At 39.2% G+C, this 17,905-nt stretch overlaps 1 protein-coding gene across 6 annotated transcripts in view; it reads right to left on the reverse strand.

Annotated features, from left to right (window-relative positions):
• The window catches only part of CASK (calcium/calmodulin dependent serine protein kinase), a 386,140-nt gene that overhangs the window by 11,358 nt on the left and 356,877 nt on the right, over positions 1–17,905 (reverse strand). For 4 of the 6 annotated variants that reach the window (XM_065900912.1, XM_065900915.1, XM_065900911.1 and 1 more), the window contains 4 exons: positions 12,866–12,981; positions 5,802–5,882; positions 5,615–5,695; positions 2,841–3,043 (listed from right to left, as the gene is read on the reverse strand). In XM_065900912.1, coding sequence (XP_065756984.1) covers positions 2,841–3,043; positions 5,615–5,695; positions 5,802–5,882; positions 12,866–12,981 — 481 coding nt within the window. The remainder of the gene's footprint in view (positions 1–2,840; positions 3,044–5,614; positions 5,696–5,801; positions 5,883–12,865; positions 12,982–17,905) is intronic. The other 2 variants (XM_065900914.1, XM_065900910.1) reach the window with 1 other exon arrangement.

Consider the following 17,905-nt stretch of genomic DNA (forward strand, 5'->3'; position numbering starts at 1 on the left):
TAATTTGGTTTATAATGTCAAAAGAGAGCAAGAAGGTGGGTTAATAAAAATTTTGGTGCCTAAAAAAAAAAAAAAAAAAAAAAGAGCCGAACCCCAGTGTTAGGTGGGGCTTTCTATGGTCCACACAGAGTGAGTGGTGTCAGCAATGAGAGGGTTCTTAAAAATGCCACATGGGGGGCTCCCCCGGTGGCACAGTGGTTGAGAATCTGCCTGCCAATGCAGGGGACACGGGTTCGAGCCCTGGCCTGGGAAGATCCCACATGCCGCGGAGCAACTGGGCCCGTGAGCCACAACTACTGAGCCTGTGCGCCTGGAGCCTGTGCCCCGCAACAAGAGAGGCCACGACAGTGAAAGGCCCGTGCACCGCGAGGAAGAGTGGCCCCCGCTCGCCGCAACTAGAGAAAGCCCTTGCACAGAAATGAAGACCCAACACAGCCAAAAAAAGCCACATGGCACTTCTGTCATAGACAGTTTTTGATGAACACTGAGGAAGGAATTTCACCCTTACCAGCTTGCCTTATTTGTATTCTTAGCTCATGTCACAATGCTTAGAATATAGCAAGTACTTAATACACGCTGGTTGAGGCAAACTGTCTGAGGTGCAGTACAGCAGGTAATCAAATGGGCCGGGGTGGGAAAAGGTCCTAAGGAGAGAGCCTCCCTGGAGCAACGAGGACCTGCCTGACAGCAAGTTGGTCATGGCCACGGGCATCCTGAAGGCAGGGTGTGGGCCTTGTCCAGCCTGGGGAGAGAGTGGGCCGAAGGCAGAGAAGCCCAAGCGGTGCAGAGCCTGTGGGCACCTGCAGCTGGACCACTGGATGCAGTGGCCGGTGTGAGAGCAGGACTGGGCCTGGGAGCACTGGGCAGGAGAGCCTGGGACCAGAGTGGTCAAGCAGACCAACTAGAGGAGCAGGATCCGGGTGATACCTGACCCCAGGGCCACGGGCCCTAAGAGGCTCAGGCAGAGAACAGGATCCCTATCTCTCCCAAGAGATCACGGTTCTGAGGAGGGGACAGAGGAAGCAGGAGAGAAGAATGCAGTGAGCCCTCCAGCAGGCAGGGAGCAGGGAAAACGCCCAGGCCGGGCCGAGGGGTGTTCTGGTGCCCAGTGCCACACGTGAAAGTGACTGCTGTGGGCAGCCTGATAAGGCCGAGAGAAGTATCTCCTGCTCAGCAGTGCAGAGCAGCGCATGGCTGGGCTGGGCTGGGCTGGGCATGGGGAGAGCTGGACGCCAGGAGTGGGGCAGCAGCAGCAATAGCGGCGGTGGTGGCGGCAGCAGGTGAGGCAGAAAGCCCTGGAAAGTGGACTGAGGTAATGCAGAGGGGGTCTGAGGAGCCCCGCAGCCAGCATACTGCTAGAGACATTGCTACCAGCAGAAAACGGCGTTCAGGTGAAGACCAGTGTGGAACCCAAGGAGAGGATGTCGAAGACCAGGACCAGGGTTGAGACTTTTCCTCTAGCCACCCCTGGCCAGAAGATTTTTCCAATCCCTAGTAAGGAGGGAGTAGTAGTTAAACAAAAATCAGTCTGCATTACACATCATATATTTAGTTCTATAAAGATCCAGGTTCATTGTTAAGTAAACTGTACAGTGTTCACCCTAATGTTGCTTTCCTCCCCAGCCCCTTAACCAGATTCCAAGTTCAAGAACCCCATCAGGTGCTGTGACATGGAAATGGGTGAAGCCACTGGCCCTGATGTTAGGATCTTGGAGCCAAGTAACTGAGCCATCAGGCCCCAAGTCACACAGACCCTGGCTAAGCCGGTTCCATCCTCCCTTCGGGGATGGCTAGGAGACCAAGTTTCATACAGTGGCCCTTGAACGGGGATCTTCCCTGCCTGGGGTAGCCAGGTAGGCCCCCTGATGAAATGGAGCCTGCTTGGGGGGAGCTGGTCTACCATTTCAGCAGGTGGTATACTGATTCTATTTGTAAGTGATAAGGGATTTTTGGTACAGGTTGGTCTTAGAAACGGGAGGCCTGGGAGTCACACGGGCATCCACAAGCCTCTCTGGTAACCTGCCCTGATGTCTACAACTCCCAAATCCTTCCTACTGGGCTTTGAGTCTCACTTCTTCTTAGGTTGTCCTCAGAGATGAAAAATAGCTTGTTAGCATTTTTGATGTAAGGCCTTTGGCTTTCTCCTTTTCAAGTTTAACAATTTCTATCGCTTCTAGTGTAGGACGTATCTGCAGATCATCTAATCGTCTCTGCGTCTAGCTCTGAGTCCTCTCCAAGTTCTCCATATGCCTCCTAGTTTTAGCTCAGGGCCAGGCACTGTCCCTCAGTAAAGATATGGCAGAGGCTAAGAACCACCACGGGTCTCTATCCCTGCTCTGCCTGGCATCCCCCGGGGCTCGCTCATGCTTGCATTCATAAAGCTGGTGCTGTATTTCGGACCCAGGCCCCAGGATCAGAATTTCTTGCTGGCGATTAACGTAAGATGCTGGCAGAGACTCTGATGGTCTAGCGTGAGCTGTACCAAGAGAGGAAAGGTGGCTGCTGTGTTAAAGCGCCAGAGTCTCATCCTGAGTCAGACTCCTGTAGGATTTCTGGCAGGCACAGGCCCGACTGGGCACTTTATTGAGCTTCTGAGTATACCGAATCTCATAAGAGAACAGTCTCTACTTCTTAAATACACTGCGTGTGCCCTGAGTGCAACGATTAGTCAGCTTGCATCCTAGACGGTTAACTCATGGTGCCTTCATTGCCGATACTTTCCTGTAGCTTACTATTAAATTATTATGTGACCTGTGATGTTCTGATGCCATTTTTCATTTCAGAACCTGAGCTTAGCATGCAGGCAGGACGACAGGGTGCCAGGGTTGGCTAGGCATTACCTGAGGCTCCACGTCCAGTATTGCGATCAGCCCTTGCTCATGGATCTTCCGGATGGTCTCCAGTTTTGTCCCGTACATTGCATCCTCGTGGCTGCCATACTCCAGGTACTCGTTATTAGAGATGTCTTGCATCATTTGGTCATGAGATACAAAGTAATAATTCTTTCCATTTTCTTCATCTTTCTTTGGAGGTCTGGTGGTGTCTGCAAAGTTACATGTCAGGAGAGGTTTAAAAGGCTGAGCTTATGAGCTGATGCTCCCAATGGACCTACCCAGACTCAATCTCCTCTTAAAAGCTGTGGATTCTGTAGTATGTCTCATGCCCTGTTCCCACCCCCAGTAGCTTTGTAGAACTAAATTCTAGAAGTCATATTTGTTTATGTGACATCGGACCACAGTAGTTGGTTAGTTGTTTGGTTTGGTGAATCTTTCTGTGTTTAGGTGAGATCTATTTCATCCCTTCATGGGTCACCACAGGGGAAAGACACTAAATGACCCAGGGTTAACATAACTCACTCTATGCCTTGATGCAGTTAGGTCTTAAGAGAAGGAAACAAGAAGAATTAAAAAAAAATGGAAAACCACATACGGTTATTTAAGTAAATTAAAATTAAATAAAATTAAAAATTCAGTTCCTCAGTCTCACTAGCCACATTTCAGGGGTTCAGTACCCACATGTGGCTAATGGCTACTGTACTGGACAGTGCAGATATCTAATGCTGTCATTATGAGAGAACGTTCTATTGAACAGTGCTGGTATACAGCATCATGCAAAAGGAGAGTGTCAGGATACAGCAGAAGGGATACCATATTGAAAATATAATGACCATAGCCAGATATGGCCATAATAGTTAGGAAAGACCTAAAGCAGGAATTGGCAAACTAGGGCCTGTAGGCCAAATACGGCCCACTGTCTGTTCTTGTAAATAAAGTTTTTTTGGAAAAGAGCCATGCTCATTTGTTTACATATTGTCTGTGGCTGCTTTCACAATGGCAGAGTTGAGCAGTTGTGTCAGAGACCATATGGCCTTCAAATCCTCAAATATTTGCTGTTTAGTCCTTTACAGAAAAGGTTTGCTGACCCCTGACCTAAGCGAGTGTATACTAAAATATCTGCCAATAAGTCCTAGTTCTGTGGGATACTAATAGGACCAGGATTCTGCAAAACACACTTTAGGAAATGTTTTTCTAGACAAGCCAGGAACAGCAGTTTTAGTTTTCTTTCTCCCTTTGCTTCTTTCCTTTTTTGAGCAAGAACAGATTCATGCTATTCTTTGTTGTACATGAGTCCAAACCCAGGGGGAGTTTCCCCTCTCCTGCCCCAACTGGACTGTAGAACTGCCAAGTGCTCATGGACATCAAAATGTGGATGTTTTAAAGAAGAACCCTTTCTCCAGGCACATGAAAAGCTGAAGAAACAGCATACTATGTTGATGCTGTCCTATCTTCGGTCATTTCGGTAGGTAAACATATGCTATGTATACACCCAGGGTCAAATATTACAGCAAGTAGACATGATTGGGGTCAGCAATAACACACTTTAAAACCAAGCTGGTTAATTGGCCATTTAATAACATGACTTCAATTGCTTATGTGATCAAGAAGAAACTAAATGTTAGTGAAGCTTGCTGTATTCATGATCTAGTCATAAGGAGAATTAAAAGAACATTTTAAAGTGTTTTACTAGAAAACTCCAGTGGTACCAACTGAAAGAATATTTGATGAATTTCTTTTTTGAGTAAATCAGACAGGGTTCTGGGATGAGAGGAGTGGTCTTATGAAGCCTCACAGCTCTCTGGCATGTAGAGAAAACAGTAAATGGTGCTGACATGGCATTGGAAGGCCCTACAGGATGGAGCCAATCTTCCCATTTTTTCCTATTGCTCTTTTTCCTGACCAGTGATTGAACCCGGGCCCTCGGCAGTTGAAAGGGCCGAGTCCTAACCACTGGACCGCCAGGGAATTCACTCTCCTGTTGCTCTTAAAAATCATTCTCCTTTAGCTCTTCCCACCCCGAACAAAGCTCTAACTGCTAAAAAGCTTTTGGGATTCAAATTTTAAACTTTAGAATAATAATAATAATTAAAAAATAAAATAAAATGATGGTAGCAAGATGGCTATTATCTATCCAGTATCTGCTAAGTGTTCATATGATCTCAAGTCCTCTTTATTTTCCTGGAATCACTTCATTTTGTAGTTGAGGAAACAAAGAGGACAAGAGGTTAAGGATAAGATATAGAAAATAAGGGGAATAAAAATATTACAGATTTAAAATTCTTTACAATAAACAATGGATAGCACATTGGGTTTTAAAAGTGATAAAAGTCAAGAATTTAGGTACAGATTAAGGAAAATATTGTTATATCAAAGAAAATTATACTATCATTAAAACCTGTTTTTCTGAAGAATAATTCATCTGGGTAACATTTATGGCATATTGTTGGAAAAATTAGGTTACAAATAGACTGAACGAGATCAGTCTTGTTAAACGACAACAATGATAACAACACACACACACACACACACACACACACACACACACACACACACACGACGTGTTTGCACCGAGAGAAGCCTGGAAGGGTATACAATAAAATATTAAGAGTGAGGTTGGGATTTACTGTTAACTCATTTTCTTCTTTGTTCTTTTCTGGACTTTCCAAATTTCCTATAATGAACAGTTATTACTTATGTAATCAGAAAAAATATGTAAATTACAAGATTAGAAAAGTACTAGGAAAAATACACTTAAAGGAGAGTGAAACATTGCTTACGTGGAATAGGGTACGCAAACCGGTCTGGGTGCTTTGTGATGAGGGTGTTTTTTATGTGTCTTCTCCCAACACCATGCGCACCTATGTCATTTTTTAAAAAGGAAGTTAAAAATTGATAATTGTTAATAATATTCATAAACTGTTTTGAAGATGAAAATAAGAAAGCCACTAATGCAGTTAAACTTACCTAACAAGACTAGTGTTTTCCTTTTGAATGCTGTCAGTTTTACTACTTCTTCATATGTAACAAGATCTAATTGATCAAACACTAAAATGCAAAGATTTAGAAAGAATATAAATTTACAGAAGGAGTATTTCATGTATGTAAATTATAATTTTACTGGCAAAACCAAAATTATAGTAAAGCCATGTCTTAAAAAATATGGATCCAACTTACAATATATAGCTTACATGTAATTTAAGTCATATAACCTTTTGGGAGAAAATTTCATTTTTAAGCCCATGAAAATGCACTTTAGAACCAGGGTCATCCAAAGATATGTTGAGCACATGCATAAAAGTCCAGTTGTAAAAGATACTGCATATCTTTTCATGCAGTATCCAACAAATCATATGAATTCATTCACAACAACATGCTGTTCATATTTTTGCAATTCTAAGAAATCAGCAATACTAAAAAGAAAAAGTCTGCAGACAGTGACCAACATGAATGCAACTAAAGTTAACCAAGAAAGAGGCCAGCTAGATTATTTCTAGGGATGGATGAGAGATGCATGGACAGCTGGTCTTTAACTTGATGGTTCTTTCTTTCAACAGAGTTGCTGAAGGTAGCATGCTAGATTTCCTTCAAAGTCAAGTTTTGCAACTATGATTTCACACGCTTTGGAAATGAGCATCTCACAAGTTTTACTGTAACCCAGCTATCCATTCAATGGAAAGTCTTGGGTATGTAAGTAGGGGAACATGCTTCCCTGGGCCCCAAACTTTGTCAGCTTGTGTGTGGTAAGTAAGTTAGGATGGACAGAATGGGAAGAAGCATGAAGCAGAGTCTGAGCTTGGAAACTTTTGCAAAAGGGGAGTTCTCTAATCATTACAGACTGAGAAGAAACACTTTAAAAAATGTTTTTTGGAAACCTGCCTCTTCACAAAGCTATTACAAAAACTTTCCCAAGAGGATGACCGTTCCTGTTGAAGTTTAAGGTAGTCCAGTTCTCACAGCACATTTGAAAATTCTCACAAGAAGGCTAAAATCACGTGTCTATGTTTCCCAGAATATTTTTCTGTGTGGTACTACCCATATGTTGTCAGGCACACACTGAAATTTCTTTTTTAAAAGAATATTGAATAAGCTCTGGATTTTAGAGGGGTTGAAATAAATTCCATGAAATTGATTCCGTGGTGTAATAGAGGAATCTGAGATGCTTCAGTCAATCATTAAGAGAAGCTTCTACTCCCTGAAACAATATGGCCAAATGCTTTGAATATCAGCTCAGTCCTTAACATTTGTGTTCTTCCCAGTAGCAAAGAACCTTAAAATGCAAAATAGGATACTCTGGAATGCAACAGATCAGAAACAAACGAACAAAAGTATCATTCCCAAAATACTAAAAAAAAAGAAATACAATATGTTAAAATAAGGGTTAGTGCATGTTAATGGGTATTTGTGCATTTTTTTTGATAACTTGATTGCATAAACGTTGACTAAAAGACTTAAAAGCATATTCTCTAGCAACAGCTAAAAACCACAAAATGCTTTCTGTGTTTAGAATGGCAGATTCAGAAAATCAAAATGAACATGAGGCTGTCTGCGTGGCGGAGCTAGCTAGTCATGCTGCAGTGGTAATGGAGCGACGAAGAGTTGCAAAAATGAAAGCAGGAGAGCTTACGGCATTGCTTTTTATACCTATTGCCCTCTGAGTGATATTTTCATCAAGAAAAGTATGCTTATGAAAGAGGTCCATCAACAAGCTGATATATCTTATTATATAGAAATAATCAAGCATCTCACAAAAGAGCAAGATGATGACACAAGTTTTCTGAATGGTATACACATCTCTTTCCCTCTACAGAGCCCTGACTCCAATCCTACTGAATTAAGTCATTTTTTTCAAACACATAAGAATGAGTTAGATATCAACAATCAACATGACAAATGAACAGATATGTTACACATCAGTATCTTAACCATATATGAGTAGCATGAAGAGGGTACTCCGGTCTAAATGAAATCATCACGTAGTCATAGGGTGGAGAAACAATAAAAAAGGATATTTTAAAATACGACATACAAAGAATATAAGGAGAACACTTAGAGACTGAACTTTTAAAGGTTTTAAGTTGTTTGTTTGCTGATTTAAAAAAAGGGACTTAATGAAAGGAAACCGTCAAAAACAAAGAGGCACAGTCACTCAACAGGTTACTTACATGCACAGAGGCCATTGGGAGTAAGACAGCATGAAAAATGTACAGGGGTCATTGAAATATGGCTTTTAATATATTAGTAAAATAAAAGTATAATATGCACAAAAGAAACTTTACCATGCAATATTCTAAACATGAGGCAAATAAATCACATTAAGAAACAAACTCATTTTAATAAAAATTCAACAATATCCTTATATAAAAGCCAGTGGGTTTTATATACTAGCATATGCATACAAATTTTGTCTGGGAATAGTTACAAGAAACCTTCTTCAGGGAGTGTAGGTGTGGAAGCCTTTTGCTTTTCATTCTGTATCTTTTCTAATCACATGTGCCTATTACTTTTACTATTAAAAAAATGTCAACAGGGCAGTGAGATTATGGGCCACTTTTTGTCGTCTTTAGAGTTCTCTGTATTAAAGAAAACAAAAATAATAGCTTTTTAAAGTCAACAGTACTAATTTGTGGTATTAAACATAATTTGAACACACCTATGAATGGTACTGTAGAAATCCTCTATGTTTGTATGTGTGTATGTAAATGGGGTTTCTCAGGATATTTAAATACCACTGCTCAGGGCTCTAACATTACAAGAAAATGAATCAATGAAGAGTTTTAAAAAAGGTTTACATTAATAACTTGATCTTAAATTGATTTTGGAAGTCCTAGGGCTGAGGAATCTCAGTGCCTCAAAGAGTATAGTTCTTCTAGAAGCATGACAATACTTTTTGCATCAAATTTATGTGGCTAAAAGTCTTTCATGCGTTGCAGAAAATGTATTTGCTGTAAACGCTACACACACCATAATCAAATCTATTCCCAAGGCTTCAGAAATACTGTCTGGCATACTGTCCATTGTCCTGACTTCCTGGTAAGCTACTCAATGTTCATGACACTTTTGAGTATTTAGATACCTGTTCTCCAGTAGAATCTTTTCCGTAAATAAGCCTTTAACAACACTGATTCCATATCTCAGTTGGAAAAGCTATCTTCAAAGTAGCTTTGAAGTATACTAGTATCTTCAAATACTGTACAAACCTCCACTTAGATAAGCCACTGTACACGGTAACACTGGGCCGAGTAAAGTGGGCCTAATGTTACCACATCCTCTGTTCTTTCAAGGAAAGGCAGAAACCCAGATTTTATGTTAAATATTTGATTCTCAAATGTGATAACTAATTAAGATTATTTTAAACGCCATGTGTATATGGGAAAAATAAAATTTATTTATGGGTCACATTCAGCTAATAGACTGCCACTATATAATGTGAGAGGTAGGCAACAATTTGAACAGAATTCTGCTTTAACTAGACAGGTAGAATTTCCTGGTGACATAAATGGAAATAATTAATTCTAGTATTTTATCATTTCCATCAGTTCTAGATACTGATAAAGTTCTCATCCTTTATTTTTACTACAAATGTAAACAATTCAGAATTTAATGATAAGGTTTGGATCTTGTCAACAATAGCTGCTGAATTCTCAAAGATTTGAAGCAGGAAACAAAACGTATGCCCTTATTTTATTTTTTAAAAATTACTTATTTTTCAATGTATAAAAATCAGTTGCATTTTTAAAAAATTGAAGTACAGTTGATTTACAATGTTGTGTTAGTTTCAGGTAGGTGTACAGCAAAGTGATTCAGATTCTTTTTCAGATTCTTTTCCCTTATAGGTTATTACAAAATATTGAGTGTAGTTCCCTGTGCTCCACAGTAGGTACTTGTTGGTTATCTATTTTTTATATAGTAGTGTGTATATGTTAATCCCAATGGCCCTTATTTTAATTTACTGAGGACTACGGGACGATTCCCCCACTGTATTTTACAATCGACTTTTGAATAAGTCAGAAAACACCTTTCAGAAATATAGTTGGATTTGTGGCCTATGAACCCATTTGGCTAGTTCTTGGTATTAAAGAATATGGTATTTCAAAGTTCTCAAAGCATTTGCCTTCCCAATGGAGGTCAACAGTACGTGTTTCTCTCTTTCAGAGCAATTCTTTATGTAGGCAATGCCACATACTAGGATAAACTTTCATCATAGCTAAAAGCAGAACAGCTGATAAAATACTTGACTTTCCTTCCTGACAATTTCATCTCTTGTAAAGGCAAGGTAATCAGTAGGTAAATGGTTCTTCTGGTCTTTATAATTAACAAAATGTAAGAGTTGACTGGTGATGGGGAAGAATGCTGAAGAGATGGTGGCAGAAAGGACATGCTAGGCAGTATATTCTAGAAAGTCCAGGGAAAAAGCCAGGCATCTTCTCCAGACCAGAAAAACGAATAGGAGATCTCATGAGTGATGATTTTGTGCGGGTGGGAATCCTAACAATGACATTCTGACTAGACAGTCACAAATGAGCCTAAACACAAGTTCTGTACAGAAACTTGAGTGGCCCTGCAAGGACCTTATAAAAAGCTCAGATTTTCTATCAAAGGAGGCTCTCAGGCAGTGACAAATACTGACATGTAGAAGGAACTGTGAGCATGAGGAAGGCTCTGAGGCCCGGAAGACCACTGCTTAGGAAGATGCTGTGGATAACAAAGAAGTGGTGGGTCTCCTCTTAGTTTTAAGTTTACGAGAACTTAGATAGATCCATGGTTTTGGATAGGAGGTGTTGTGTTTAAAGACGACAGAGAAAAAGCAATTCTATTCCATTTCTACGAGGTTCCTGCCTTCTCTAGCAAGGGTGATATAGCCTTCAAACATAATGGGCAATGTTTACCAGAGCTAAAGCTTAAGATAAGGGACAGCAAATGAGTACTTGGCTTCATTAAATGATATCCATTTATCAGGCCCAGTGATGAAATAACCTGAGATCCACTGAACTTTAGAATTAGAAAAGATATCCTTTATTGACTAACCCAATTCCCTCGTTTTGAGGCCCACAGGAGCCAAGTGATTTGCCAAAGGTGCATGGATACACAGGTGTGCTAACTTCTGGTCCTAGCTTGGGCTGGCTATTAAGCTTACAGGTGCGTTTGCAGGACTACCAAGCACCACTTGTGATGAATCAGAGAGAACAGGAACAATGGAAGATCAGTGGTGCCCCAGTGGTCAAAGAATGGAAAAAGTTAACTCTGGAAAACACTGGCCACCAGATAGGATGCTGATTCTCTGGCAAAATTCTCAAGTGAACGATTCAGCAGACTCTTTGTCAGAATTTAGAGAGTCCAGTTTTTCAATTAACTGGCTTCTTATTTTTCCTCAGAGCTAAATTAAAGAGTGTTGGCAAATTGAATACTCATGTCTACATGCCTTCCATCAGTAGAATATAAAAAGCTAAGGATGAATTGACAGCCTTATCGGCCATTTCTTTGCTTTTCTACGTTTAAATTAATTTTAATGCCATCTATGTATCACTTAAAATCATTGTAAAAATTACAAGGTTATACATGTATATGTAATGTCAACAGACCTTTTGAGCCTGTTAGAAGCTGATGGAAATAAAGGTGATTATGGAGACCTGGCAATAACCACTGACATTTTATATTAAACAACATTCTGCTGCTACTACAGTGAATTTCTTCAAATAGTACTACTGGAGCATTTACAATTAGTTTTAACTAATTACATTTAACTAATCTACTTTGAATATTTCTTCCCTTTATAAAACAAAAATAGCCATTATCAGACTAGTGCTCTGTAGTGGTATATAACCAGAAATGATACCTTTTATTGGAAATAAAAATGTGGCACACCGTAGCTATCATGATGGGAAAGATTTCTGCATTTAACTGAACCATTTAAAATTAAGCCATGTGGTCACTCACGTTCATTCCACATTATACAATACTTCAAAATGTTTACTTGTACTCTCTGATCAAGAAATGAATCATTCAGAGTTTCAAAATAATTTTTCCTAGTGAATGCTAATAAAATATAACGTTCTACAGAGGGAAATGCATTTCATATCTGTCAGAAATATTATACTGTCAAACTGGGTGTGCGTGATTGCATTCACTTGATTTTCTTTGCCATATGTTTGAAGTTTGGAGTTATTTCTGAAACCTTGGGAACTAATCTAATGCCAATGTTGGGGCTTGCACTTCCTCAGAAAAGTTCCTTATAAAAGGAGTCATATTAAGAAGTTATTGAAAATAAGTAAATCCCACCCTACATCATCATGCCTTTTCGTTAACTTAAGTTACATCCTGTGAGTCTTCTGGGAATTCTACTGCAATGACAGAGCATGCTTTTTTTGGTATTCATTTCAGTTCTTAGCAAATGAGTGAATATTTTGACTTAAGTTGAATGCAAGCTTCCATATAGACAAACATACCATGAAGGGTAGGCCAAGATAATGTTCTTGGTCTTTTAGGGACTAAGAAATACCATGAAGGAAGAAGACTAGTGACAGGAACTGACCAAATTAAGTTAGTATCTATCTAATGTCATTTGCACTCTTTCAGATCAATCACTGAACCATTTGCAGCACAGCTCTCTGTTAAGAGCGCACCTTTGCCCTTAGAAATGTGGCACAGGGCCATGTCCAAGGGCCAGAGAGGAGCCAGGAGTGAGGGTATTTGCTCAAGGCCAGTCTCAGCAAGGAGGCAAGAATCCTGGCAATTCAGCAAACTCTGTCTCTCATTTCTCAGGGGAGGACTTAATGTACTGGGTTCTTTGAGTTCCAGAGAGTACTGTTTCCAAATAGCATTTTCTTCCTATAAAGTATAGCTCTGTAAAATATTTGGCAAATAACCAACATAATAATTGAAGGCAAGGGATTCTTAAAGTTTTTGCAAGCTGATGATCTCATATGGTGAAATTTTTTTGATAGAGAACTCTGAAGACGGAATTGAGATGTTACATCTACTTCAGTCTTTGAGATGTTTAACCGGTCTCAGTAAGTCGTACTTTTCCCTACCTGCATTGTGCTTTGCCAAATATTTATCTTTGTACTGCTTCTTTTTCTTGCCAAACCAAGTACAGCTGGCTTGCTGCTCCTGTTTGGTCTTCTCCATGGCAATGCAAGCGACTCGCCTAGCACACAAAGAAAAGAAAAAAAGCTAATGTATAGTTTTATGCTGATAGAAGAGGAAAACCAGTCATTTGAAGAGTTTACATGAACCTGCGTGAACAAACTCCTCACAAACGTTTCAAATCATTCAGATAAAGGCTGCTCCTTGACAATTTCCTAGAAAGGTTTTAAAAATGCAGGCTTATACGAAAATAACATTGTATCACTTGAACATATACTAATTGATAACACAGATGAAAAGTCTAAACATATAGTCATGAAATACAGTGGAATGAGTGTGGGATTTTGAGTTGAGACAGGTCTGATTTGAAATCCTGGCTCTATCACTTATTAGCTTTTATCAATTTAGTGTTAGGTGCTTTTCTAGGAAATTTACATATATTAACTCATTTAATCTTTCTAACAACACGTGAAATCATGTCACTGTTTTACAGATGAGGGGATCAAAGGACTGAGAGGTTAATTAATTTGTCCCAATCACACAGCTAATAAAGTGGGAGGGTGAGGACAGTCTGGCACCAGAGCCCATGCTCTTAGGCGATGCATTCTATTGGCAAGTTCCTTAATCTCTTGGAGCCTCTTGGATGGCTGCTGTAAAGAATTATAACAAAAAATGTAAATAATATCCCTAACACAGTGGCAGGCACAGTAGATGCCTAATAAATGATACTACTACTACTTGAAGATTCTAGGTAGGAAAAAAAAAAACTATGATTAAATCCAAAGTTAGAATTACATTCAGAAAAATCATATTTGTTCTGCATAATTACAGTATTCAGCATTAGTAACATATACATAAATGTTGTTAAAAAGTTGCTCTCTTAGGACTTCCCTGGTGGCACAGTGGTTAAGAATCTGCCTGCCAATGCAGGGGACATGGGTTCGAGCCCTGGTCCAGTAAGATCCCACATGCTGCAGAGCAACTAAGCCCCTGTGCCACAACTACTGAGCCTGCATTCTAGAGCCCGCGAGCCACAACTACTGAGCCCGTGTGCCACAACTACTGAGCCTGCATTCTAGAGCCCGCGAGCCACAACTACTGAGCCCATGTGCCACAACTACTGAAGCCCACACGCCTAGAATCCACGCTCTGCAACAAGAGAAGCCACCGCAGTGAGAAGCCCGCGCACCACAACGAAGGGTAACCCCCACTCGCCGCAACTAGAGAAAGCCCGTGTACAGCAACGAAGACCCAACGCAGCCAAAAATTTAAAATAATAATAATTTAAAAAGTTGCTCTCTTAGGTTTAGGCTAAGCAAGTACTTGCCTTTCAAGATATTACCACAGAAGGTTTTGCTTACTTAATGACTTTGCTTGTGGGCCAATGTGGGGTGCCCGAGTGAGCCACATATAAGGAGAATCCAAAATCACTATCAGAATGCCATACAATGCTATTGAAAATGACACGTTGTTTTCCAATGAGATTGTACTGATTTGCATTCCCACCAGCAGTATAGAGTTCCTGTTGTTCCACTTCCATGTGAACACTTGTTATTATCAGTCTATAATTTTAGCCATCATGGTGGACGAGTAATGAAATAACACTATGTTTTGAGTTTGCATTTCACTGATTATTAATGAGATTGAGCACCTTTTCATATGCTATTGGCTATTGGATTTCCTCTTTTGTAAAGTGCCTGTTCAAATCTTTTGACCACTTTCCTATCCAGTTGTCTTCTTCTCATTGATTTGTAGGAATTCTTTATATGGTCTGAATATTACACTTTTGTTAGTTACATGTGTTGGAGGTATCTTCTTCCACTCTGTGGCTTGCCTTTTTAATCTTTTCATGGTATTTGATGAATGTAACTTATTAGTTTTAATTTAGTCAAATCTAGCAATGTTTTCTTTTATGGGAAATATTTTTGATATCTTTTTTTAGGAAATCCTTCCTTGTCCCTAAAGATATTCTCCAATATTATCTTCTCAAGGGTTTATAGTTTTGTCTTTCATGTTTTGGTTTTTAATACACTGGAACTGATTTTTGTATGTGGTGTGAAGTTAGGGGTCCAATTTCTCTCATTTTTTCCCTAATGGATAACCAATTGCCCCAGCACAACTTATGGAAAAGTCTATTCATTCCTCACTAGTGACTATTTATGTATGAGAGTGTTCAGGGGTTCTCTTCAATTGGTCTATTTGAACATCTCTAAGCCCATACCTTATTGTCTTAATTACTACAGCTTTATAATAAATCTTGGCATCAGTGGGGCAAGGCCTCCCTCCTTATGCTTCTAGAAGAGCATCTTGACTATTCCTGATTCTGTGCGTTTCCTTGAAAACTTTAAAATTAGCTTGTCAATTTCAAAACGGTTGGGATTGAATTGAATCTATGAATCAATCTGGGAGGAATAGACATCTTTACAATATTTACAATACTGAGTCTTCTAGTCCCTGAATACAGTATGTCTTTCCATTTACTTAGGTCTTCTTTAATGTCTCAGTAAGTTTTATAATTTATCCTCTAAATGTCTTGAACAACTTTATTAGGTTTGTTCCTAGGTTGTTGATTAAAAAACTTATAAATGGTATTTAAAAAATTTGTAATATTGAAAAATTCAAACATATACAAGAGTAGAGAATAGTGTAACGAACCCCAAATATCTACAACCCAGCTTCAACATTTATTAACTCATGGCTTATTTTGTTTTATTTACAACCTACCCACCCTAAGATTACTTTGAAAAAAATCCAAGTTTGTATCATTTCTTCCTTAAATATTCTTAAATCCCCTTTAAACCTATAGGTTCCCTCTCTCCCTTTTCTTCTTGCAAATTATTTGTTGCAGAAACTGGTTGTTTGTCCTATAGTTTCTGATCTCACCCCTGTGGTGTCTTCAGTAAGTCTCTTTGTCTTTTGCATTTCCTGCAAATAGCTAATTAGATCTAGAGGCCTAATCAAACTTAAGTTCTATTTTTTTTGCAAGAGTACTTTATAGTATTATGGTGTTGCAGGTGGTGTTATGTAGGGTATTTAAAAATTATTTTCCGTTTTTTACTGTAAATAGAAATATTGACTTTTGTACACTGATTTTACATCAGCCATCTTGCTAAACTCTCATTAATTCTAATTGTTTATCTATAGATTGCTTTGAATTTCTACACAGAATCATATCACCTGTTATATTTTTTTTCCCTTCCGATAATGTTTGCTGTAGGTTTATTGTAGATACTCTCAATCAGGTTTAAGGAAGCTCCCTTCAATTCACAGTTTTGTGAGAGTTTTAATCATGAATGGATGTTGAATTTTAAAATCCGCACCTATGGCTATGACCATGTGGATTTTTCTTCTTTAGTCTGTTAATATGGTGAATCAGGTTGATTGGTTTTCCAATGTTGAACCAGCTGTTCACTCCCAGTACAAACTCTACTGGGTCAAGATGTATATCCTTTTTATATATTGTTAGATTCAATTTGCTAATATTTTGCTGAGGATTTTTACATCTGTGCTCATGAGGGATATGGGTCTGTAGTTTTCTCTTGCCTTTATTGACCTTTGGTATTAGGGTAATGCTGGCATCATGAAATGAGTTGGGAAGTGTTCTCTTCTACTTTCTTAAAGAGTCTTTCCTTCATGTCTCTTTCTCTCTCTTGCTCTTTGAGGGCTTTATTTATATTTATTTCTTTATTTTTGGTTAGGAGAAAGACATTTATTGGGAAATACTGTGAACTCTCAGCAACAGCAACAAAGTCAATCTCCATATATTACCTAAGTGGCATAGAGAGGAGGCTGATGGAACCTTTGCTTTGGGAATTCTTCCAGTTCAAGCCAGTATGTGCTGTCAGTCATAACTACAGCTTCTGTGAGGCACAGGATCTTTGGAAACATAAACAGAACTGAGGAATTTTTGACAGGTTAAAAGAGATGAAATCCTGACCTCATGAAGCTTACGTTATAGTGTACAGAGTATCTTATAATAAATGTTTTTCAGCTTAAAAACTTTAAGAAGTTCCCAGTAAAAATTTGTGGTGTGGCCATATGTGGTGTAATGACAGAGGAATGATACTGATTTTTACTAGGCACTCAGGAAATGAATGTTATTTCTTTTAGCTCAGTATGTGCAAGGAAACTGTGTTAGAATTTAGGTTAACCTGGAAGGGAATTTCAAACACATGTTTAACATTTTATTGCTGACTTGGATGAGGATCTAGTAGGCAAGGGAAGGGATGACAGATTCAGGGACTTAAATCGTATCAGAGGATTAGACTGATGGGCCTTGTCAAGCAAGGTGAGATTTAGCAAGGATAAATAAGGTAAGGTATTTGGGTCCAAAAAAATTGATTTCTCATCTAGAGGATGTGAAAAATATGACTTGGTAGCAACACATCTGAACAAAGCTTCTGGGTCTGGCTGATAGTATTGTTTCAAATCTTTCTCATTAGTATTACACGTCCATCGACATTCTAGAGACCAATTCACTTTTCCAGCAAGGGACTCTGCTTTTCCCCCTCAGTTGGGAATGCCTTCCTATACCTCCAGAGTCCTACTGTGGTCTCAAGGAACATACTGCCCAGTGGGCCTCTTCCTCTTCATCCTAGTTAGAATCCCCGTCTCCCTCTACGGTCACTGCAACTTTATTGAGTTCAGTTTTTCTGCAATAAACTGAACATAACATATAAAGTGTAACATTTCATCAGTTTTGAAACATTAATACATCCCATGAAACCATCACTACAATCAAGATAACAAACATTTTCATCACCCCAGGAATTTTCTTATGCCCCTCTGTAATCCCTCCCTCCCTCCTCCAGATCCCCAGGAAACCACTGTCACTGTAGATTAGTTTTGCATTTTCTGGAATTTTATATAATGGAGTTATATAGTATGTTCTCTTTTTTGCCTGGAAACCCAGCCTAATGATTTTGAGTTTCACCCATATTGTTGTGTATCAATAGTTCATTTCTTTTTATTGCTTAAGAGCATCC

This window comes from Phocoena phocoena, chromosome X (genome assembly GCF_963924675.1).
Source record: "Phocoena phocoena chromosome X, mPhoPho1.1, whole genome shotgun sequence".
Taxonomy (NCBI): domain Eukaryota; kingdom Metazoa; phylum Chordata; class Mammalia; order Artiodactyla; family Phocoenidae; genus Phocoena; species Phocoena phocoena.